The 25,865-nt window shown below is 38.4% G+C and overlaps 1 protein-coding gene across 2 annotated transcripts in view; it reads left to right on the forward strand.

Annotated features, from left to right (window-relative positions):
- Nucleotides 1–25,865, forward strand: part of man1a1 (mannosidase, alpha, class 1A, member 1) — a 153,411-nt gene that overhangs the window by 15,623 nt on the left and 111,923 nt on the right. For both annotated transcript variants that reach the window (XM_044168927.1, XM_044168928.1), the window contains exon 2: nucleotides 19,181–19,277. In XM_044168927.1, coding sequence (XP_044024862.1) covers nucleotides 19,181–19,277 — 97 coding nt within the window. The remainder of the gene's footprint in view (nucleotides 1–19,180; nucleotides 19,278–25,865) is intronic.

A 25,865-nucleotide genomic window follows, 5' to 3' on the forward strand; every position in this document is an offset into this window, starting at 1 on the left:
TTTGTATCTTGTCCTGAAGGAATTATATTTAATTTCAACTGTATTTATTTATAGTTGGAATGACAAATAAACTTAAGTTCGAACTTGAAAAGAAGCATTAGTGTAACCTAGATCATTAGGTACTTCTTAGGGCAGCCTCAGTTAGCCTGGCCTGGTGTGGCACACAATGCTAGACAGGAGCCAAGCTAGCCTCAATGTTAAAAGATCCCACCTTCATTTATGACGCACTCAAATGTCATATTTCATTCTTCATGCCAGCAGCAACAGGTTGCAGCATGAGCACTTTCATATTTGGCCAATCGATCTTAACTTGAAGGAATTTGTTATTGTTTGTTCGCACACAAGACCAGTGTTGCTGGATGCTTCACAATGCCCGAGAGAGACTCATGTTGCACACACAAGGGGAGGAGGAGGAGGTGGAGGAGGAGTACAATTAGGGATATATTAGTACTTGGCAAGGTAGGGACAGTTTAGTTGAGTTAGTTTTTTCTCAAATAGAGGAGTATGCACTGATGTTAAACATACTCTCCTGTATGTTGTTCAAGTTCAATAACTTCGAACAAAATTAGGGGTGGGACAAATAATTAGTCATAAACATATTGTGATATGCTTTCTTGTGATACTGAAGCATACTATAGGTGTTTTTTTCCTATCAGTTTAAATAACTAGGAAATGCAGACAGCATAGAAGGTTTATAGTTTGCTGCAGAACGACACAGAATTTACAGCTGAGTGCATGTGAATACATCATTCTGGGAGACTTTTCCATCTGTAATGCCCTTTAACTGCATTTACATACAGACTTGTGAATGAAAAAAGAAATAATAAACACAAAAATAAAATAAAAACTCTACTCAGATCTTATTGGGTGGGCTGCCAAATACATTTTAAATGAACACAAAGTTTGTTTATTCATGTTAGCAGCATTATTTTTTGGGAAGGGTATGAAGAAGTTCCTAAATGGATGTTTTTGTCCTACTGACATTACCTGGGATATGAGCCAAAATTCAGGCCATTATGCACACATCTGTCGTGTGAGATGAACTCATTGTGTATTGTCAGCTCATCATATTTCCTATTCAGGGTTATGTTACCATATACACTGAATGAACAGGTTTCCTGTTCATTCAGTGGTTTGTTTTAAAGTTGACCCATCTGTCTACTCTTGCTGTCTGTGATGTTCAAAAAGATAAAACAGCCCTCACAAAGTCCAAGGACAGAAATGTACTGTCACATCCTGTCAACAAGTTGCCAATTTATTCTTGGCAAATACAAGCTTCTAGGTGTTGGCACAAACCGGCTGGCTGCTTTCAAATGCTTTGAGCTGGTTAGGATTTGAAACCCTTTAGGATGAGAGCCTCCAGAGGGGATGAAGTATTTTGGCCTTGTAGCCCAGTGATAGAGATGGAGGAAAATGCTCTTGGATATTCACTAATAACGTATCCCAAGCACTCCGGGGGTTATGGCCGGCTGATTCTCTTTCCCTAATCCAATTCAGTCTAATACCCAGAATCATAGGCTGTCAATCACATACTCCATTTATTTTTCAATCTCCCCTTCCTTCCGTCTCTCCTTTTTCCATGTGAGGGCTAGCATTTTAACACTGCAAGCACTACCATCCTGCATATTGTATCAGCTACAGACCTGATAATCTCTTGGTAGGATGTGAGATTTAAGGACCATCAGAACTTGCTTGTCTGACTGTTGGAGCAGTATTGGAAGATGAAGCATCCTGACATCACATCCACCAGAATCATCTTTATATAAAAAATCGAAATTAGAAAATGAAAGTCTGCATATTTATTTTTATTTATATGGTTTCTTTGCAAGACATTTGGTCATAATTTTTCTATTTGTGTAAGTACTTGGATACTACTGAGTTACTCATCATCACGTTGTCTCTTTGAAAGATGATTAAAGTCTTTATCTTCTTATAAATTGACAGCCAAATCTAGCAACAGGACAGGTAAAGCTTGCGGAAAGGTTTACACACATGAAAGGCATTTCCTTCAATTGCGTTTGCAGTCTTTCTGTAATTAGCGTCTGATTTACTAAGGTAGCATGTAATTACACAATCAGCAAATGGGACTGCCCTCTGGGCATGCTCTGCAAGTGATAGAGAGCTGAAAAGTGGCAGTATAGTGGTGGAATTTGTGTGATATCAGCAAGATCAGAAGTGAAGTCCAAATGCAGTGATGCTGAAATAGAAATATAAGTAATGACATTCCAAAACATTTACTAAGGACACACTTCAACTCCAGCTGTGAAAGAAATAAAAAAGATTGCGTATGAAAACATAATCCATGCTACCTCAATATAAATGTCTTACAAAGAGAGTGCATAATGCCAGAGTGCATTAGCATCTCTGTGAATGTCAAGGTTAATGACCACACGGCCATAACTCCTTGTTCGTTCTTTGTTTTTGGCATTATATAAATGGTCATTTGGTATTACTGTCGTGTTTCTAGAACGCATTCAGTGCAGCTTGCCTGTACATTTTGTGTGGTGTGCTCATCCACTGCTGTCACATTCTGCTTAACTGAAATTTTACCCACCACATTCTCCCTTTAAGGTACCTGTGAAAACTTAACACCTGCTCATAAGATGCAGATATTATTTCATGCAAAACATTACAATTTGAACTTTAGTAAATCTACTGCAGATCATAATTAATCTCCACCCATTATTTCCGTGATTCCACCTCTCTTATATGCATAAAGGAGAGATGAGCACTTTATCTATAAATCACAAATCACCTCTCAGATGACACTGACCCTTTAATTCATCGGTATGTTTGTTCTCTAATGTGAAGGTTGACAGGTGAGTCTAAGTAGTGTTCCTTCTACCTACAACACCTCTTTTTTTATGCCCTCTGTGCTTTTCCTCTCAGTGGTTTCATCTCCAGTTTGTTGTAGTTTGTTTTCCTCTTTTCTCCCTGACACATACGTTGGCTGTATGCTGTGGTGTGCCCAGTTCAATTTATTTCGGAGAGAGGCAAGCCAAGTACACAAGCTAAATTATTCAGCCTGCATCCTGCAGCCACGCTAACTCATGGGAGGGAGGTGTGTGTGTGTGTGTGTTTGTGTGTGTGTGCTTTATAATAGATACTGGTCATTATACACAGTTGTATACTACGTATTTTGATAACAATTAATTAAAATGGATATAGACATGAAGAAACACAAAAGGAGAGAGTGAGATGAAAAGTTCTTCACTCAAGCACATACTTAGTCGTTATTAACTGATATGAGTTTTTTTAAGCTCTATTGAGTTACTTTTGGATTTAAACTTATTACAGTTGCTAATTTTTCTTTTAATTTTGACCTATTCCATGCCCCTCAAAGCGTTGTTTCAGGTGAAAAAAACATAACAGAATAATAGGGCACCAAAATGTATTATTGAAAGGGTAGTAATGGTATTAATTCATACTTTATACTTGTGTGGAGTCTTATGGTAATGTCTGAATAAATTCAATTCAGACTGATGTTTTGCTAAAAAACCTTTTGTAGTATTAAATCAGTCCTACATCCATCAAATTAGAGGTGAAGCACACTGACTGGACCACATCTGATTTGAAATAGAAAGACATTATCATCAAACTAACACATCAGTGCTGCCATAATCCAAACACACACACGCTTCAGACAGTCTATTAAAAAACTCGACACCTGTTTTTGTAGCCAGGAGGTGAAACTCTCCTCATTTGATGTAGACTGTTGTGACCTGTGAGTGTTTAAACACATCTACCAAACAGCAATAACTGAAGCCCTGAGGCGCTAAACACAGCAAACCCCACACCTTTCTGTCCAACTCAAACTTTTTTGTTTCTTTTTATTGTTATTGACTTTTCTCATGCCAGACATTGTATCTTGTCATATCAGGAAAAAAACAATTGTATCTAATAAGATTAAGAAAGGACTTGTTCCTTTTTAAGTGAGCCAGTAAGCTATGCCAGTGAGTCAGCATGCACAATACCAAGTGTCCTCCCACAGGTTAAATTATCTAACAACTGAAGCCGCTGCCCTCACGTTACCCTCACTGAATGGTGTCTTTACTTTAATGGTCATATAAACAAACTCAGTAGGGATTCATGACCCACAGGGAACTACTGGAGACGGCTTGCATAACCTCTGATCTGTGTTTGTACCTCCACAGGGAAAATTGTTTGTTGGCGTTCATATTCAAGAGACTGCTTGTTTGGTTCCCTCTTTGTAGAATAGGCATTGCAGAGGACAGAGTTAATAAGATTGATTTGTGATTCATGAGACTGCAAGACACTGATAAAAACCAGGATCTAGATTTAATTTGACAAATGATCCAACAAAACCCACATTTGCATCAAATTCTCCAGCTGACTATAGCTGAAATCCACCCCTAGAAGCTGCTGGTGTCCCTTTTTAAAGCTGTCTCACAAAGCCACTTCTGCCCTTCTGAAAAATAAAGATTAGGACTGAACTGATCTGTTCCACAAAAAAGGAAGAAAGGATTTGGGCTGGCTCTCCTTCCACTGCACTAATAGTTACAAATAGAAGACTTTTAAAGTGTTTTAGCTGGCTAAAGAAGATGCTTTGGATTGCTGCCCAGCTGGTAAAATACAGGGGTATATAGGCTTCCAGCTGGGAACTTCACCGGACAATATCTCTTACAGTGTATCTTCATGACTGGGATAAAAATATATCCACAGGGAGAAGGCTTGTTTTTCTAAATATTAAAGAACTATTTCTGTCTTAAAGACTACAGCTGGGGGAACTTTGCACGCACACATAATTTTAAACAGAAAATAGGTGTTTTTATGTTTAGCTGCAGCTTGCAAGACTTTTAGCAGTGAAAATTAAAAAGTAAAATGTATGTTTCTAGATTTTGTAAATCTATGTTAAATGGTCATCAGGCTTCTAATAGGATATTCAGCAGTCTTAAACTCCATTTGAGTAGGCAGTTTTTTTATTATAGCGAATTACATAATCACAACTATAATGCAAATTGTGCAGTAATTGTGGCTGGGACTATCTAGGTGTTTCCAGGTAATAAATTTGCCTAAAAGATTAGAAAATGACACGGCAACTTTATTATCCCTTTTTAATGTGTGACTTAATTAATCTGGAGTGGAGCAAATTTAATTTGGCCCACTTTGTAGTGGAGACATGGTCTAATTATTACATTATCAATTTATATTGTAAGTTTAAATATCATTAGTTAAGTTAAGTTAAGTGTTTTGAAAATTGGATAAACCCACAGTGTGTTGGTTGGGTGGATGGGGTGTAAATGTTGATTATTGCCTCCATTTAATGGGAGTGATTGGATTAGCAGACAATGACTCTCCCGACTGATTTTAGACCCAGGAGATCCAACACTTAACAAACATGGATTAGAGCTGAAAAGATTAGTTGATTAATTGATTAGCTGATCAACAGAAAATGAATCAACTATTTTATTCATTGACTTAAGTCATTTTTTCAGGAAAAATGCCAAAAAATTTACTTTTTCAAGCCTCTCAATGAATATGAATATTTGCTCATTTTCTTAGTCTTCTACAATAGTGAACTGAATATCTTTGGATTTTGGATTGTTGGTCGGACAAAACAAAACATCTGAACGTGTCACCTGGGACGGTGAGAGACTGTGATGGACATTTTTCACAATTTTTTTTTAGGACAAACTATTAATTGATTTAATCAAGAAAATAATCAGCAGATTAATCTGTAATCAAAGCAATCATTTGTTGCAGCCCTACACTGGCTGATCGTATGTGGTCTACTTGCAGTAAGTGGAAGGGATCGGTTGAAGTGTTGCTGGCCAGTTCGGCCAGTTTCTGTCCACTCCAACCCATGGTACCAATCATGGAAATGGTTTCCCACTCCCAGTTTCATCGTTGATGTCACGGAAGTGTTTGAAAGCGTGTTTAGTGGAAAGTTTAAAGCCATAATAAATTGGATGAGCAGACAAAAAGATTTTTCATTTGTTTCTGTCAAATGGCCAAAATGGGCAGATTTGGGCAGTCCAGCCAATTCATATTCCACTGTTACTCTCCGTTCTTTCAGCCCAAGTCATTTGAATAGGGTACAGGGTGAATTTTCTGGCATTCTCTGCTGTTCAGTCCTCATCTTGGCCAACCTGTTAAACAAATGAATGATGAGCTCAAGCTCTGCTGCCACCGCCTGCCTTCTCTCCTGCCTGCTGTATTGAAACGAGCAATGGATGTAATGGAGGGAGGGAGAGAAAGATCAATCTGCCTTTCGCAAAGTCTTCATTAGTTTGCCTTTTGTCAAGCGGCTGGGTCAAACCCAATTGGTTTGCTTCCTACACCAAGAGAAAGGTCAAGTCAATAAATGTGTGTGTGTGTGTGTGTGTGTGTGTGTGTGTGTGGTCAGATACACTTGTGCAAACCCATACACACCACTGAGAGGTTTGAGAGGGAGTGTTTAGCACTTCACCCTAGGGCATGGAAGTCACAGTGAAATGAAAAAGAAAAACTTTTGTAAACCTTGTTAGATGACATCCACATAAAAATGCTAAAAAACCTCTCCCGTTACATTTTACTCTGTAGAAAACAGATTATTTTCAACATTTGTCAGAGTGAAAATGTCAAGATTATACATGAAACATTTTTGAGGTATTTAATACTTTTGAGCAATGGCTCTTCAGTCCTCCCTCTCATAATTAGATATGTGTGTGGTAGAATTTAATTAAAAAAACACTTGTCCTAGCTCCATAACACATGGCTGATAGCTGATTTGGCTCCATTTCTGGGCAGATAATGAAAGTAATCATATCACCAAGACTTCAGTGTTCATGTTTTATTGTAACATCTTTGTTGTCAATAATTGTGCTCCCACTGGAGTGTTATTTTACTGCCAGAACCAGGTTTTCAGCCAAACAGTCGCAGATATAGATTTTCTCCCTCTCTTCAATTTCAACTCCTCTCCTCCCCCAACAGCCGTCAGCTAATATTGATTACTGTGTGATGTTGCTTTGCATGTAGGCTTGGTCTGTTGACCTTATTATCAACACTGAGCATTGTTAAGCACCAATCAGGCTATTGAGAACGGCGCATTTTACGACCCCCATCAGGTCACTGAGTCTTGGCACAGGCTCAGCTTGTTAGGAGTGTGGGGATCTATGAGATATACAAGGTCTGATGGTAAATTTCTTTTTTATTGGCCGGAATTTATTGACTTGGATTTTACTTACTGAATGATCATTGATTAGTCAATGGTGGACAGTGAACTAAATCATTAAATTTACATTGAATAACAATCCATATTTGTCTGAATTTTTATGATTATCGTATTGAATTTTGATTGACTGGAAGTGCTGTAGATCACAACAATTTGACGTATTCCGTATGATCGCTTGGGCATCATACTGAATGGCTACATCAGTGTGAAACAACAGTGTGGTTTCTGCTTTGCTCTACCTGATAATGTGACTCAGCAGGCACTTTGCTCCTCTGGTGACAAAGTACAAATGGAACGCTAATGTTTTACCTGCTGTGGAAATAAATATCATCACATTTGTATAAATAAAAGGACACTCTCACACCTGTAGTTAGGTTCATTTGGTCTGTACCAAGGAGAAAAAAAGATACATCATTGCCTTTTAGTACTGGTGCGGCTCGTGTTCACACATGGTTATTACAAATGAACCAAGAGCTGAAAGCATGAAGTCGTCGATTGGACAGTTTTGGTGATGCCATTCTGTTTTACTGCTTTTTATGTGTTTATTAATGTTCTCTGTTGTCACAAAGAGCTCATGAAGAAATAATTGATTATGAGCATTATTAGTCAAGACTGCAATTGGACCTCAGGTCATGAATAATGACAAACGGGGAGAAACAGGACAAAGAGGCGTCTTGAACAGGGTGGTGGGATAGTTACTGTGTGGTCACTATGTTCTATTCGCATTTTACAGGAACTGCCAAATTACAGAGTAGGACACAGTTACAACTCATTTCATCTTGACAGTTCATGATCAGCCAATGGATTCACAAGTTCGATTGGAAGCGGGCAGAGACCCTCCTTTTCAGGCAGTCTTGGTCTGGTTGTTTGGTCTGCACCAGAGTTCAGTGGTAAGCTTTCACGCCAGCCTTCACAAACCAAATCATTCTGTTGAAAGCACCAGAGTTTGTTTGAGCTGAACAAAACAGGTTAGGTGTGAAAGCATCCTGAGCTCAATATTGGCTTGGACTGATCAGATCAGTTCATTTGTACGCACTCCAGCCTCCACTGTCAGGTGTATAATATATCATTGCATTGTTTGTCTGTTCTTGAGGAAAATCAATTATTGCTTTTGGTGATAATGATCTCGAACTGCATGAAAATATGAATTGAATCCTCTGTTTTGGCATGCTGGTGCAGTGCTGTTATTCAGTTCTTTAGCAAAGCCTCCAACAGCCTTGGTTCTTGTCTCATTTCTAACATTTGGTGGTCGACATTTCAGAATGAATGGTTTGGAGGTTTGCAGGGCTTGTTAGGATATGTTAAACTTAATGACCAATCAGATAACTTCTAAACACTCTGATTTCCTTAGTTTCCTTTGTTGTTCTTTAACAGCAGAAATTGTTGTTGTTCACTGTGTATTTCTTTGTGCTGTTTTCTATTTCCCTTAAATATAGGGCTACCCTTTCAACCTTTTTGCGCCCACTATTTGTATACAGTATTGTGTGTCTGGTAGTGTTTTCGGGCAAAAATGGACTTTGTTGAAAGTGGTGTTGCAGAATTACTCCTTCCAAGAGGTCAGGAAAAAGATGCACTCCTTTTTATTCAGCCAGGGAAGTTTTGGCAAGATAATTTGTTCATCACTGTTGGTGTGTGTGTGTGTGCGTGTGTGTAGAGCTAAACCTCTGAACCCTATTAACAAAGAGTACTCGATACTATGTCAAACTGTGTGTGTGGCAAAGCTTTATTATTGACACCTTTCCTTTTTGTTTGTCATGAGAAAGTCTTACAAAAACTTAAACATGACAGGAAACTTGTTTCCAGCAAACTGTTGGAAGTTTGTCACTGTGAGTTGTGGTTATTCTCGAGGGCTTGATGGTTTCACATAGAGCACCTTTTGCTGTTAGTGGTGTAGCAGCCACAGCTAGCCATCATGGAAACAACGTATTAAACCCACTCGTCTTTCAGCAGAGACTGGGGGGAGGCAGAATCCTTTTTCCAGCAGTACAATACTGACCCATATATGGTTGAAATACTAAACCGCTTAGGAAATCCCTCACTGATCCCTGAAGAACTGGTCCTTAGGTGCAGAGATGGATATTGTCCTCTGTCTCTGAGCAGTGAGAACATGTGAAGAGATGAGGTGGAAAATGGTTAGGTGGTGAGTTTTGCTCCAAAACAACATGGGCCAGAAAGCAAGTTTTGTAAGCAGAAATGTCAAGGCTTCTGTGGTCTGTATCTTTCTACCAGCACAAAAGGAATTGTGGCAACATAAACCTTGCTTTCTGCTTAACGAAGTCAGCAAACAGGAATTGTGCTGGGACTAACAGGTTGAGTGTCACAGCTCACTTGTCCTTTGGGCTAATTGCATATGCATTTGTGTTAAGTATTGCTATGAAACCAGAAAATAACAATACTGTCTAATATCTAAATATTTGCTGCAATTTCTAAACAACAATTAAAAGCGAAAAATACAAATCTGTTTTACTGTCATATTTTCTTTTACCTTTTTAGCATTTTTTTCAAACGTAAACATGGATTGGGTTAAAGACATGGTTGACTGTGGGGACAAAATAATGGAAATAGCATCAAGCAGAGACTTTTTGATGCCATTTTCAAGTATGTAGCCAAACCTGAGTTGCTGACTTCTTATTTGAAAGCCCAATCCATGATCATTCTCAAGACTGAGATGTGGATTTTGGCTTTAACTAGTCTAGTCCAATTTTCCCATCTACATCTTCGCCTTGTGGTGGTGTGAATGTCTTTTGATGAAAGTTTTGAACACGTATAGAATTCAAAACCTATTTCTGTTGTTTGCTGTGAAATCACATTTGTTTTTAATATATAGTTTTGGTTATCATCACAAGAATTTTTTTGGGCTTTTCAAAGTCTGCGGTACAAAATAGTACTCAATGAAAATATGGCAGTAGGACTTTTATGGTCTGTTGATTTATTTAAAGAATTTAAAGAAACATGATAGTGGTTTTCTTGTCTAGCACCAAAGCATTTAAAGCATGAAAGTGTTTTGAAAAATGTACAATACATCCAACTTATGGGACAGCCTATTTTCAATTATTTCTGTATGATAACTCTATCTAGTCTCAACTATTTGAGACTTAAAACTGTCCATTTTATTTTGTCAAAGTTGTCTTACAGTTGAATGGTAATGCATTGCAGACTTCTCAAATCAATCTGCACTTACGCAATCATGGCATGGAAATGCATTTGATGCAACTTTGATGACAATAATAAAAGAAACACATTATGTTCACTATGATGAATTACATCAATCAAGTGATTTTCTGCGAATTGATTTTTATACCAAAGTGGAAACAAATGGCTGCCTGGGAGGCAAGAAGACACCCTGACAAATTTGAAACACTACAGCATGGTTTGAAAAATGGTCATCAGTAATATAAAGTATACATGATTTATAGTAAATTAGTAAAATAATTCAAAACACTTGAAGAATCCTTCACAACTTGAGGGTTAAATGTGTTAATTCACGGCCTCCACACCTTTCACTTCTCTGCCTCTAAAGTCAGCAGTTGTAGCTTTTATAGAGCCTTTATTTGTGGCAAGCTTGGCTTTGATTTGCCTCCACACGTCATGCTTTTTAATTTATGCAAAACTGTATTTCAGGCGCTGCCCCACTCTGGAGAGAAATTTGCTCCTTTATTTCTCCGTCATTAAACTGCAGCTCACTGAGGAAATTGCTGCACCTGGGCTACTGGCCATTATATTTGCACATTTGTAATTCTAATTATTGGTACCTGAACTCATTTGCATGCCATACTTTAGTTAATACTGCACTGACAGGTGGGACAAAACACACCTGCAACTGCCGTTGTGCTGTGCCTGGGGAAAAAACTAATAACACTGATAATAGCTGGATTCCATTTAGGTGTGCCTGGTATTGTTAATACTGGCTCACTGGCATCTAATGGAACAGAGCCTTCATTAACGTTATTAGCTATACCTGTGCTTTTTGTACTTTGGCAAGCCTAAATGTCTTGCTGAGAAAGCCCTATTGGAAAAGTGTTAGTTCATCCTGACATTTGTCTTGAAGTCAGTGAACCGATTAGCTCCCCCAGAGCTTATGTGTTACATAATCTTGACCATCCTCTACACGGTATCTAACCCTAAAACTTGCCTTGTGTAATTTTATTAGCACATGTCTCCTTTTTCCCATATATTTTCCAGATAAGATTTCCAAGCCTTTCAGCAGTGTCCCTGTATAAGTGGAATAATGATGCGTAGAGGCTCCCAACGTCCTCTCTTTTCTAATATAGATGCAGCCCCAGCATCTGGCACATTTCAAAATGCCATGTCTATTTCATGATGTTTAATGTGTCAAACCTTGAATCCTCCGTCTCTCCATCCGTCTTCTCATGTCTCGGGGATCAATAAAGTATTTCTGATCTGATTCTGAAATACATAGATACTCATGGTATTTAGGAAATATAATTCACATGATGCAAGAAGCTTTATTTTTTATGCTTGTTTTGGCCGACTTGATCATAGTGAATGTTTAATGCACTCTTATTTATTCCCATAAAAGGCTGTGTGTGTATCTGCACCCATGCATTTGCTAGTGTGAACTAGCAGCAGTGGCAGGCTGGGCTCAGAGATAGGGTTGAGAGAGATGCAGTAATATTTTTTTTTTTAACAGAGGTGCATACATTGTTTGTTACATCCCCACAGAGAGAGAGGGGGTGGATATAGACTGAGAGATTAAATTCAGGATAGCATAAACACAGACATGCCTGGTAAACAACCCCGGAGCAATCGAATCAACAAGTCAACAACCATGTGAAAAAGCACTTACTTGATCAATTTTAACTTTTGGTGAAATCAAAAGCGTGCTTCTCTCTGCTTTTTCTTTGTTTCTTTTACAGTTTAAAATTGTGTTTGATGAATTGCTGCTGTTTTGCTCAGCTCTCTAGCCTATTCCTGCACTTACCGCTGTAATCCATGCAGTGAAATGAAAAATTAAAGGCGATATCGGTAAGAAAACTGCCCAAGATCACACGTATACTCATATCACCTTACAACTAGACATTTCTGTTAACTTTCTGCTCTTTTTGACCAGCTGATTTGTAATTATTGTAAATGTTTCAAATATTAATCTCTGTATATGTTAGTTCCAATCTTGGTAGCCTATGGGACACTGCAACTCCACAGTGAAACCCTTACAAGTGAAGAACCTGTGGCTAAATTAGCAGCTGGATAAAGAAATATTACACCGGATTTTTTTACTTGCATGTTTTTGCTATTTTCACTGACCAACTGCTGTAATATAGCAGTGAGTCAACCTCAACTGTTTGATTGAAAGCTTAAGATTTGCACTTGCAAACACCCTTTACTTGGTAGGTCTTCCAGAAAAGCTACTTATCCTCATGTTTATCTGACATAAAGAGGAAATCCCATGTTTTACATAACTGCTGTGAATGAAATGAACAGAAAAAGAAATGGTAACTGTTTTCTTGGTGAGCTCATGTCTGTGCCTGTATATTATACATAAATATGATAGATTGCTATTTGTGGCTTGGTTTCTGTCCATGTTTCATGTGATGTGCTGAATTACTAAAGCTTAATTAAACAACAAACTTTACTAAGATAAGAACTGTTGTAGTTGTAGTTTTATGCCAACCCAAAGCAGAGAGGATTTTGTACTTAAAGTAATTATGTGATATGTTGAAGAAAATAAATTTTTTGATAAAATATTGTAGTAGCGATCTGATCTGATTCAACTTTGAAGTGATATTTCAAAAGTTTGCTCCAACACTGCTGAAAGATTGAGTGGAAAATCAATAGTGGCCTGCTAAGCACTTTACATTATCCTCACTTGCCAAATAATGCATTTCGCTTCATCTCTTTTCTTCTTGTTACATCCGTCAAGGAGGTTATGTTTGCGGTGCTGTTTGTTTGTTTGTTTGTCTGTCAGCAGGGTTACGGAAAAACTACTGGCCCGAACTTGTTGGAAGGGCGTAGCATGGGCCAAGGAAGAACCCGTTAAATTTTGGAGCGGATCAGAATCACGGGGCGGATACACAAAATATTTTATGCTTTTGTTTACATTGCGAGATAGATGAATTCTAAGCTGAGAAGATGAGGCTTCAGTTAGGCACAACCATGTGTTGACATACTGTAATTCAAATAGTTTTGGAAATACATACAGACACATATAGTGGTTGCGCTTGCAGATTTGTTTATCATAGACGACTTGAGTATTTGCCTTGGCGGAGGTCTGCGCTCTCTGAGTGCCTTTCTAGTTTACTGTTTGGTTTGTTCATCATTATTTCATAAATTGGCTTTATTGTTTCATGTTCACTTGTTATTGCTTTTTTATAATTATGTGAAGCATTTTGCATTATTTATCCTACCTAGTCATTTTCCCTGCTTCCTATCTATCTCCTTGCTTTTTTTGGACGCAGCCTTTTTCTCTCAGTATCTCGCTCTGTCTTTATCTGCCTCTCATTGGGAGTGAAGCAGTCAAGCATCTGTACTTCACCATACACTCACTGGGGATGCCACTTTAGCAGGCAGATTGTGTGTGTGTTTGTGTGTGTATTCATGTTTGTGGGGTTCACGTGCTTGTTGGCTCTCTGATGTCCTTATCTGCCCAACAACCATATTGTCACCTGACTGCCCTCTTTCTCTTGCTCACCCTCTCTCGCAGGCACACTCTCACCCACAGTCTCACACACACACACACACACACACAATGCACCTTTTACAAGGGCGTGAGTCACAAGTGTCCCCTGAGACAAACTAATGGAGGATTCAGTATCTGCTTCACTTTCACCACAGCATCCCCCGGGGGAACTCACAAACGCACACATCTATTCCCCCTTTCCTGTTTTACACACATTCCCTCAGTTACAGATTACTTAAGACACCCTAGAGCAAACGGGGTCATTAACCCCTAGATCTTTGCACACCAGTTAATGATTTGCCATCATCACTCTGTGTGCATGAATGTGTGTGTACAAACAGCAGTGTGTACACGCACTAAATCAATGCCAAGTTTTAATTTTGGGGACATTTAAATGAGGCCTCTGTGGACTTTTGTACATCAGGGCTCATCTGTGTTAGCATGCCATTTGGTTGGGCCTTATTGTTGTATTAATAACACATATTTAACTTTATGTCAGTGAAATGGTATTTGTCAGGCTGCCCATTAAGCACCTGCCAGATTTGGAAAGGGCTCCCCTCTGGTGTTATCTCATCCAAAGTCCAATTTTTCCATTGATTTGTTTTATGGGAAATGTCTTGCCCACTTGAGGGGGTGTCCTAATTGCAAATTATTGATCTTTAGTGTCTTTTTTTTGCTGTTTTAAAAAAGTGATTTATTGTTTTCAACAAACTAAATATTGAAGTTGTTTAAATGCTGGAAAATATACAAAAAATGGTGTTTTGATGATGATATTGTAGAGCGCTGCCTTAAAACATCAGTCCAAAATCTCCCCTAGGTGTTAAATTCGGTTAAGATCTGAGCCCATATTTATCAAACTGAAGTGAAGTAAGCCAAAGATAAAAGTAAAAATCCTTCACTTGTTCTCCTGCTCACAGACTTAAGAATAAACTATATTTATCAAATTTAATTTTAATTAAAAATGCTCTTCAATGTACGAGAGCTTCAGAGCTTCAGAGGTCTCTCAAGTAATAATACATAATTTGAAGCAATGTGTTTAATTCAGAATAGACATTTACTATTTGCAGCTGCTGCTTTCTTTTAAGCTGTCAGCCCCAAACGCACATTTGATGGGGTACTATAGCATTTTTTCTTTTTTTAAATTGCCCGTATTATAAGTTGTCTCTGATGATCTCCCAGCTCTAGTTTTGTTTTCTTTTTGTTTCCATTTCAGGCAGTTTTCGCACTTTTCTACGAGGAGTTGTGTAGATTGGAAAACAGTGGTTTCAGATCTTCAACTGCAGAGGAGAAAAAAAAGCTTGTAACTGTTATAGTTACATGGCCTGTAGGCTACACATGCCTACAATTAGAATATTTGATAATCAAACTGTAGCATGTTTTGGTGTTAAAGCTAAGTTTTTTGACCTTCTGGCAGTTTTTGGAAGTTGCATATTAGAATTTGACTTTTTAAAGCAGTTTTTCTATTTCGATGCTCACGTGCTCATTGGAAAGAACAGACAGTTACCAAATTCTACTCTGCACATTTTTCTACCACATTGGTATTGGCTTTCATTTTTACATTGGTTGTACTTGTGTGTGTGCCTGAGAGTGAGTCTTTTTGTTCCCTGCTGCTAAGTGTTAGCATGCTATAACACAAGTTCTTCTCCATTAGCTGTCCTGCTGACAGGTAACAGTTGTAGACATGGGGGACAAGGTTCTGGCTGTGTGTGTGTGTGTGTGTGTGCGTGTGTGCATGTGTGCTTGTTTGTCATCTGCCTGAGGCAGATCAATAGGCTGAGAGGTGGAGCAGGAGGACAACAGAGAATAGGAATCAATTGAAGAGCGAGAGAGGAGGTGATTCTCTACTCGGAGGATTATCAACACTTCTCAAGCAAACTTTCTGTACCAAATAATCTCATCCTTGGCCTGTATGTGTGTGTGACTGCATACTCTTGAGATGAGAGCAGGTTCGTATGTACTTAAGATCTTCCTGCTAGATTGGACTTGGTTGGTTGCCTAGAAAGCCATTGCACCTTACATACAGAGCCAGTTAGCATAGAGTCATTGTGTTGTCTGAAATAGCTTCAGCCACCAGATCCTAATAACATTGGTCAGCCTAGAAAATCCTGAGCAGTTAATCCAATTAGAGGCAACACATAGGGATCCTGGGCATTACATCCAATAAGTTAACACATAGGAATGTTTAGTAGTGTGAGCCACACTTACATTTAAACACTGAATTAGAGAACAGCACCTTTTACCTATTAAATGATTTTGACTTTGATCTCTGTTACTTTTTTCTGTGTTTTCGTGACGAGTGAACAGCATTTTCTGTTGTCTTGATCGCAACATCCTTGAACAGACCTTGTATCAGCTCTAGTCTTCCTCTCATGTATTCCAGTGCAGTGTGTGGAGTGGAACAAGAGTGTTTGAGTAGATCTCTTAATGTGACATGCATATAGGAGCAGTAATTAGCAGGCTCACTAGCTTTAATTAGTGGGTTTAAATGGAGGAAAGCTATCGGTAGCTGTCCTTTTGATGTGTGTGGGAGATGTTATGCAAATGAAGTGGCTATTGTTCTGTGTTTGTGCGTGTATGTGTGTTTGAAAGAAGGGCACGTGTGAAGATAGACCAGCATTTTTGATCTCATGAGATGTCTACCTGTCAGAGAGGGTTAAACCATTACTAAACCTCGCAAAGGTTCAAATATAAGAAACACTATGCATGTAACATGTGTTTATCTGAGTGTGTGTCAGTGTGGTTATCTGTGTGTCTTTGTACAACAGTGAGATATACAGATGGGGCACAAGGGATGAGAGGTAACTGAGCTAATTATACTTCCCCTTTTCCTAGTATGGCATATTCCTTATGCACCGCAATCTAATAACCAGCTGCTCTGTGAAAAGCATGAAATCAGAGTCTATTCATTTACAAGGCTCTTCAGCTTGCATGATGTAACCTGCTGAAGACCATCTTTGATTGAAACATTGTCAGTCATGCTCACAATATGAATAAAAGAGTATATATAATTGAGAGCATCACAGCAGTGTGTTCATGGTTATTACTAAGCACCTGCATTTTTTTTTTACCACCTGTTTTGTGCTTTCCTTCTGTAAAAATATTCAATGCCATTTCTTGACATCCTTTGTCACTTTGTCCTGGCATGTGACCACTTTTGATTGTTCACTGTACATTTTTAGTCAAAAATCTAGTAGTGTCCCAAAATAGGGCATTATTTGCAATAAATTGTTGTATAAAGAGTGCAGTTGTTTACGTTGGGCTTCACCTTGCTTGCAGACGCCTCCTGGTGGTTGCACACAACAACCGTTGAAATGCCATTCATCTGAAGTGCTTTTCGCGATAGTCGTGCTGTAATGATGAGTCGATCAACATCAACACTGATTATTGTTAATATTAGTTATCAAGCAAAAATGCCTCACATTTTCAGGTTCCAACTTCTCAAATTTTACCATTTGCTGCTTTTTTCCTTTTTATATAATTGTAGATGGTATTTTGGACTTTTGGACAGAGTTGTCAGTGTGTCTTCCAAAGTGTACAGCCTCCGCTGGATCTTTTTTTTTAATGGTAGTTATAATATAGTGCAGCCTTTCACCATGTGGGTATTAAAAACGCATAAATATTTTATTGAACCTCACTTAAGCATCTCTTGCTCTTATCCTTGTAAGTGCAATGGCTGTGAGACAGGTGGGATGTTATAGCAGTACTGAAAACCAGACTGGTTTCCTGCTTGACTAAATAACCAAATGGCTGACTCGTTGATTGACAGGTTTGCAACTTTGGCAACAGGTCACACTTACCGATGGACTCGTTCACCTACTGGTTTACTGCCTGCTGTGGTCATATGTACCCACCTTTTGAAATTATCACAGTTAATTGTTGTTATTCTTCGTGAGGGTCTGTCCTCGAGTGAGCTAACTAACAGTGAGTCAGCAGCAGTAACAGAAGCAACAGTGCCACTCAACACTACCGGTTGTAGTTGCATACAGACACACACACACGCGCACACACACACACACACATGCAAACTAGTGCACACACATGTGTGTGTATATATGCTTGCAACAGGATATGGGTACTGAGAGAGGGTGTATTGTAGAGTAATATGATTCCCAGGCGAGATTGTGCAGCTGTGCAGCTGTGCATCAGCTTCACAATCACATTGCTAAATGCTGGGGTATGTCATGTATTATAGGTTACAATACAGTACCAGTAAGAGCCTATATATGACAAGAGCACGCTATCATTGAAGTGTATGTTCAGATATTCTGTCTGAAGGTGGGGGATGAAGGGTTTTAGTGTGTCTAATCTTGAGGCAGGTTCTAGAAAGCTCTGTGACGATGCTATATATCCTGGATTAGCAGAACAGACAAATGTGGCTCCTCCTCCAGCTCCATATCTGAGACCGAAATGAGTGTCTGGGTGTTAGATTGGAAACTAGTGTCGTGCTGCTATTAAGCCTGCAGCCAGCACCAGATTAAAATAAGATGAAACTTCAATGATTCCTGCTGGGGTGGTTTCAACAGCAGATAATGGGACTCAGCAGAGGAAAATTTTCTCAGGGAATTTAGTGATGTTTGGGTTTTGTTTTTAGGAGGGATGAGCCAATAGTGAAGTCAAGTCAATTTTATTTATATAGCCCAGTATCACAAATCATAATTTGCCTCAAGGGGCTTTACAATCTGTACAGCATACAACACCCTCTGTCCTTAGACCCTCGATTTGGATAAGGAAAAACTCTTTTTCACCCTCCCAAAAATACTCTTTTAATGGGGGAAAAATGGAAGAAACCTCAGGAAGAGCAACAGAGGAGGGATCCCTCTGCCAGGATGGACAGACATGCAATAGATGTTGTGTACAGAATTGATTCACAACACAAAGTCATACATGATAATATGCAATTATGATAACAAAGTGAAGAGGATGGATCCAGAAGGACAATAAACCAGCCCCCGATCATAATTGGCTAACAGGCATTTTAAATAGGTCAAACAGCCACCTGATGCACAGAATAACGTCATTAAGTAAACCGCTACTCCTCTGAATGATTAAATCTTTGCATCTGTAGTGACTAACTTGTGTTTGATAACAAAATGATTTATTTGATATTAGATTTGATCAGGTGACATGTTAATACAACAACAACAACAAATAAGTTGATACCTTTTAATATCACTCAAAGAGGTCTGTCATGTCATTTCACTTGTACTGGATGTTGTTTTAGAACATGTTGACACATGTTGTGTTATTTATTGATTTCAGCTTGTGACTTAATTCTTTTTGTTACAGCTCAAAGTTGATTGTCCTCTTTAATTCTCTTCATTGTTCATCTCCTCTCTCCCCCTCTTCCTCCTCTTCTTCCTCCCTGTCAGATGATGAAACACGCGTGGGACAGCTACCGGCGCTACGCCTGGGGTTCCAATGAGCTCCGGCCCGTCTCCAAGCAAGGCCACTCCAGCAATCTGTTTGGTGAGTGAGAGACCATACACACAAACACACACGATTGATCTCTTGTCCCTGCCACCAGCGGCCTTGGCCTTTAGATTAGCAGCCAAATTGGCCGTCAGTTAGAGTCATCCATCTATTGATGCCTCTAAATGTCAACTTTATCATATATTTATGTTCTGTTTGAGCTACTTGGCAGTTGTGTCTGTGCTGTTAATGAGTGTGGTGACATGGGGCATCTTATTCTGCTTCTTTTTCTCTGTTTCACACAACTCTTTTCTCAAAACCTTAATTATCCGTCTGCATTTCAGTTGTGAAATAGCACAAAGCATGCTGCTAGATGACTGCAAGGCCTTGTTAACAAATATAACGTACACATGCGTACACACACACACACGTTTTTTAGAGACTGGTTTCTCTGCTGTGACTTGGACCCCCAGTTTGGTTGTGTGTGTGCAGTAGGAGCCATATTAAACTATGATAATAACTGCTTCTTTTTCAAGTAGTTTTTTTAAGTGTACACACACACACACACACACACACACACACACACACACACACACACACACACACACACACACACACATGTTGCTCAGCCTTGGCTTAAAAGCTGGACCAAAGTAAACACAGATCTGTTATGAAAGCACATGAGCCAATGGCAGAGGATCAATACAACTAATGAAAACTGTAATACCATGATCACATTTAATCTGCAATGTATTTGGTTTTCTCCTAATTGTGTGAAGAGATAAAGAGACCAGTGACTTGAAAGTATTGAGATAAAACTGCTTAGGGTTTGAATGTTTAATATTTAAAAAGCAGCCCTGAAACTGATATTTTTGATGCTTTTAGCTTTATAGAGGACGTGGACTCAATCTCGTAAACGATATAGTAAAAAAAGGTTTAATCTTTATTGAGACTGTCATAGAGCAGTGTACATGTTGCTTTTGCAGGTGTTTTGTGTGTGCTCGTGTTGGTATACATAATGAATACTGTAATTTATTCTGACTGATTGGATTAATAAGAGCGGGAATTGGATTTTTAATTTGTTAAGATCTCTTTCTCTCTCTCTTGACCTAATTAAATTCTCAGTGAGAATATTTGTTTAGATATCTTCAGCTCCAGATGAGGTGTGTGTTTGTGTGTGTGTGTGTGTCAGTGGGTGGTGTATGTAGCAGTTTAGAGTAGTGCCGTTGCAAGATAAGATGGCAGTCATGTGTGAAAGAGAGAGCTGTGCCTCCACTGCTGATAAGACTAGTCCCTTGACACCAAAATACACTCACTTACTTGTGTTTTTCACAGTTTTTCTCTGTGTTTGTTTTTTTTGTTTTTTAAATGTTACCCTCATATGTCAAGGTGCAGGTCTGAGTCATTTAGCCAATAGCAGAGAAACCATTCGTATTTGATTTTTCTTCTCCTCTGTAACAACAATATATTTCCATCAAGATAATTTCAAGTAAACTGCCTGTAATTAAGAGAAGAATTCATGTGAAATGGACGTGTCAGCTGAGTGGAAGGAAGTAGAAAAATAGAAATGGTGTATAAGTGGTATAAATCGATTCTTTTTAGCTTGGGGGCAACGGAAAAAGCTGTTAACACACCACTGACACATTATCACCTTATGAAGTTGTTATAGTTGACATGTTAGTAAACAGTTGCCTATTTACACATCCAGCAGAAACGTTATTCTGGCCAACAGGCCATAGTAACGCCAATGTTCACTCTCCTTTATGCCTTTGTTTTTCTTGACTCTTGAGGGAATTATCTGGCTTAGCTGCTAAATGCTCCACTGGGTTCACCAGCTAGCCGCTAACTCTGCCTGTCTGCAGTTTGGTGCTGGACAGGTAGCATGCAGTAGGTTTTTAGGAGCTTTTTTTTTCTTGCTGAAAACAGCTGCCTGCTGCGGCTGGAAACTGGGTTGATGAGAGCGCTGAGACTGAACCAAAACAGTTAAGTTGTGGGTCGTTAAGCCAAAACAAATACCCGAAAAATGCTTTTTAGAGCTGAGGGAAACTACAGGTTTGAGTGTTAACTGTATGTGTGTTCCTAACCACAAACAACCTCTTTTACATTACACATAGTAATTTAATGCATTGTTAATATAAAAATATGGTTTATTGCAGCTTTAAAGAAGATTTTAGCAATGGTCCGATTATGTTTTAGTGTTGGTAATGTTAATTTTATATATTTATTTTAAAGCAAAGGGATGCACTTTAAAATATTCTAATGCACCAACTAACAACTACTACACTGGACCTTCAACAAGGTACAGACATGAGGAACACAACATCACTTGTCCTCCATTAGCTATTTGTTTAAATGTCTCATTAAATAGCATAAGCTTATGTTGTATAATTAGATTACTGACGTTGACCTCCAAGGCCTATGATTGGCTCTGGTTAATAGTATTGTTTTCTGTGCAGAGTGAGTTTTCTGTCTAATTATTTTTGAGCATCATATCTCTGAGGTGTTTCTGTATCTTACATCATTAGTAGAACAGAGTTTGCATTATTTGCGTCAAAGTACTAGAGCTGAGCTGTTGATTTTTGGGTTTCTGCTCATATGTTTCTGTAACATTATCAAATTACGGAAGTGACAGGATGACAGCACTTTGAGCATATATATGCAGGGTGTTAGGAAGAAAGCTTGAATCCACAGACTTGGGTCAGGCCTGACCCAAGATGACTCCTCTGATGCTTTTGTCTGTCTACATCATGTTCTTTCTGAGAGACTTTTTTTAAGCTTTACCTGTCAAAAAGGATTGTCAGGCCAGTGTTCTACTGGAAACATGCAAGACAATATATTTAGGTATATTCAGGGAAATACATTTTATGAAACTTTGGTGTCAATCTGCCCCTTGGTGTTAGAAAGTCTGATTTCACCTTGTATCCTGGAGTAAAAAAAAGTAGCATGTGTCAAATGTACACACAGGCTCTACATGATAGTTTGGAAAGAAGTTGTTTTCATAGAAGTACCTAGATTGAAATACATAATCTTAGTCTTTGCCCTGGGGAAAATATCAAAACCCCCACTAAGTCTATTCCATTATACAGTGTGGAAGATTTACAGGCTCATTTTTAATGATTGCCTTCTTATGTTTAATGAGGAAATTCAATCAGCTTTGTGTAAATTCCATCCACTGTTTCATTACCGGAATTTATCATATGTAAATGTAGGGAGAAAGCAGTTGTTTGAATACCAATTGTTAGATTAGCCTGTTCAACTCTCTGTGTTAGTCTTTCTCTCTGTTTCCCTCTTGCTATCCATCCCTCATGTCTGTGGTATAGAAAAGTAAATAGGTTTTAGTTGGCTGCTCTAGCAGGCCCACTTCCATCAGTAAATAAGACAGCTTTGCCCCAGGGCCTTGTCACAGCCTTTGCCAACCCCTATAGAACATGATGTATGATAATAATATTAGCCTGACCTGGAGTATTATGAAATGAAGCCACTTTTCATACCTGAGGCTATTAGGTTATCCCTCCCTGATATACAGTAACCTTAGGAGTGCTGGTTCAATCTGCCCTTGAGAATTGAAAATTAAAAACTATGCTAACTGTAGTAAGAAAGTTTTGGGTGTCCTTTCCAAATAATAATAAAGCAAATGAACATGATAAATATTACTAGACCTACTCCAGGCTCTCCATTCAAACATTTTCTGTAATTCCCCCCTTCAGAAGCCAAAACAAAAATCATGTCCTCACCACCGCGGCAAAAATGAATTAAATTTTTTATCAACCAATACCAATACCGAGGAAACTGCTTATAAAATGAGCCAAGTTGCATTTTTTAAAATAAAGAAAAGATTCAGGTTGACATGATTTCTAGCATCAGAACACTTTGCTGTGTTTACAATAGGTCACCACACGAATCACATTCATTTACGTCTGCTCATTCCTCCCCCTGTCAGCCAAGTGAAAATTGCCCCTCACAGTTTCCTAAAGCCCAAGATGACGTCTTCATATAGCTTGTTTTGTCCGGCCAACAGTCGAAAACCCAAATATATTCAGTTTATTATCACTAAAGGCAAAGGAGGGCAGCAAATCCTTAAATTTAGAAGCTGGAGTGCTGAGGTGCTTTCTGATTATCGGTCGATCAACTAAACAACAAATCATTTCAGCTCTAATAAATATAATATTCTGTACTCTTCAATCATAATTTGTATATTATCCTTTTGCAGCTAACTATGTGTTCTTCAAAATAAAATACAAAAATATGCCATACTCATATTTACAGAAAAACTTGACAAGTCTTGACAACTGATAACTAACAACTTGAAATACTAACGACAACTGCTTTGGTCAAATTCTTATGACGTAAAAACAGGATGACGGATCAGAAAAGGTTGAGAAATCCTTTTTAAAGATGTTAAACCTGATATTGCCAGCTCAAAACTCAAGAATGGATTTTTAAACAATCTTATATTGAGTCTGGACAGCCCATATCTATTCTCTGAAGACTGCAGATGGGGCAGATCCTTTTTGGGGGAGGCTGAATCTGTCCCCTCTTTGGTGATTCCCTGAAGGAGCACAACTCCTTGGGCTCAGATGCCAGCTGTGCTGTCAGCTGCTTGCTTCTCTAGTGTGTTTGGCTGGGTATTGCACAATTTAGGGAGGTTTTAATGTACTGTCATGTTTACCATCATTTTTTGGTTTGTAGTAAATTCTTTTGTGACATTTTTCAGCTACTAAATACTTGAAGACGCTTACTGCTCATCTCCAGCTTTTAACTGACAAACATTACCAGAAAATACTATTCATGTCAGCTTTCAGATGGTAAACAGGAGCTCTGGATTTGTTCATAGAACCTGATTTCTTCTCTTCCTGAGTTTGCCTAGCAATTCTTATTATTAAGACTTGAACCAGAAAAGCAGCAAATCCTAACATTTGAGCAGCTGAAACCTGCATCCGAATGTTGAAAAAAGACTGAAATGATTAATCAGTTATCAAAACAGTTGCTGATTATATTTCTGTCGATCGGCTAATCCATTAATCGACTAATCATTTCAGCTCTACTTGTTAGCGACTTTTTTCTCTCCCTTCTCTTCATTCATCATAGATAAAATGTTCATAAACATTATATCCATGTACCCAAGTAATCAGGACTGATGCGGAAAAAGCTGACTTCACCAGCAGCCATAGATCTTCCTAAATGTTGGCAGGCAACTATGTTTATCTTCTCAACCAACTACTTTGGCAGACAACCAACCATGATTTGGGTATGTTTTATAAAATCCAAAGAATATTTCAAAATTTGTTTTTTTTTTTAACCCAAACACCTCAAGAGCAAAGAGCCAGAGATGATGAGGAAGATGCAGTCTGCTCCTAATCTTGTATGAGCACTGACAAAGTATGAGTGTCCAGTTTAATAGCGCTGCCCGTGTCTTTCCATTAATGTAAGCAGCTGTGCTCTCAAGACAGTGAGTCTTGTATTTAAATAAAGCGTTAGAGGGAAGTATACAGGTTGTGTTAGTATTTGACAAATTGTTTAAAAGGTCAAGATGCTGATTAAGTGACTTTGGGTGTTTAACTCATTTGCAATAGCAGTGCATACAAACAAATTGCAGGAGCGGTTGTCCTGAGAAATGGATCTGTCTATAACAGCTTGTTAATCCGTCAGTGCAGAGGAACATCTCACAGCTACAGCTGATCACACGTTGAAGTGGCTCAACAGCCACAGCAGAGACCAAATGTCTCAACAACGACAAAATGATAAGGCTGCCACAGGGTGCCTCTTCTTATTGCTTTTTTTGAAATTACCTTATTTCCCTATTTGGATGATTAGTTTAATAGCCCTGAAAACGTATGTTCTCAGTCTTTTTTACTAACGATGGAGTCCTACATGAAAACAGCATTCTCTATCAACGTTTGAACAGTTTTATTTGTTTTTCTTCTTGCTTTTCTTGATTTTTAAGTAGAGCCCATATGGAAAAGGGTCATGTCACATTATACCTCTGTGTGCCAATCAGGGTTTAGCAACATTTGAATCAACATGTGATGACAGTTGTGAGATTGTTTGCGTATGTTGCCAGCCCACATCTGATGAAGAATATTAGGTGAATTCTGAGTTTTAAACTATTAATAAGTAGTAGCTAAGGATGCTTTTTCCAAACTTTAACTTTGATTGTTTTAAATGTAATTTTTCTGTATAACATGAAACATTCAAATAACTAAATAAGAAACAAAGTTTATAGATATAATACGCCTAAAAAAGTTAATATAGGCTAATTGTAAAGCTCTGTACCACAAAGTTATATTGTACTGTTGATATATCTGACTCAAAAAGAGAGTTGATTGATTTTATACAGCATCAGTAGCAGTGACTATTGTAAGTATCAAGTACTTGAGTTTTGGCTTTAAATCAAAATGACATTCAAAAACATTAACATATTGTATACGAAATTAAAATGAAGTGCCCTATTGCAATAATAACTGAATTGCAAATTGACTGGGTAACTGAAGGGCAGACTGATTGCTGTTTCATCCAACATCTTGACTCCTCTAACAGCTTTTCATCGTGGTGCAACAGTTTCAGTCACAAACAATCTTTCAACCTGAATGTTCCGCATTCGCCCGACTTGTCAACGCGGCTCTATAAATAAAGTTTGTGCAGTTC

The sequence above is a fragment of the Siniperca chuatsi genome, linkage group LG16, assembly GCF_020085105.1.
Source record: "Siniperca chuatsi isolate FFG_IHB_CAS linkage group LG16, ASM2008510v1, whole genome shotgun sequence".
NCBI classification, from domain to species: Eukaryota; Metazoa; Chordata; class Actinopteri; order Centrarchiformes; family Sinipercidae; genus Siniperca; species Siniperca chuatsi.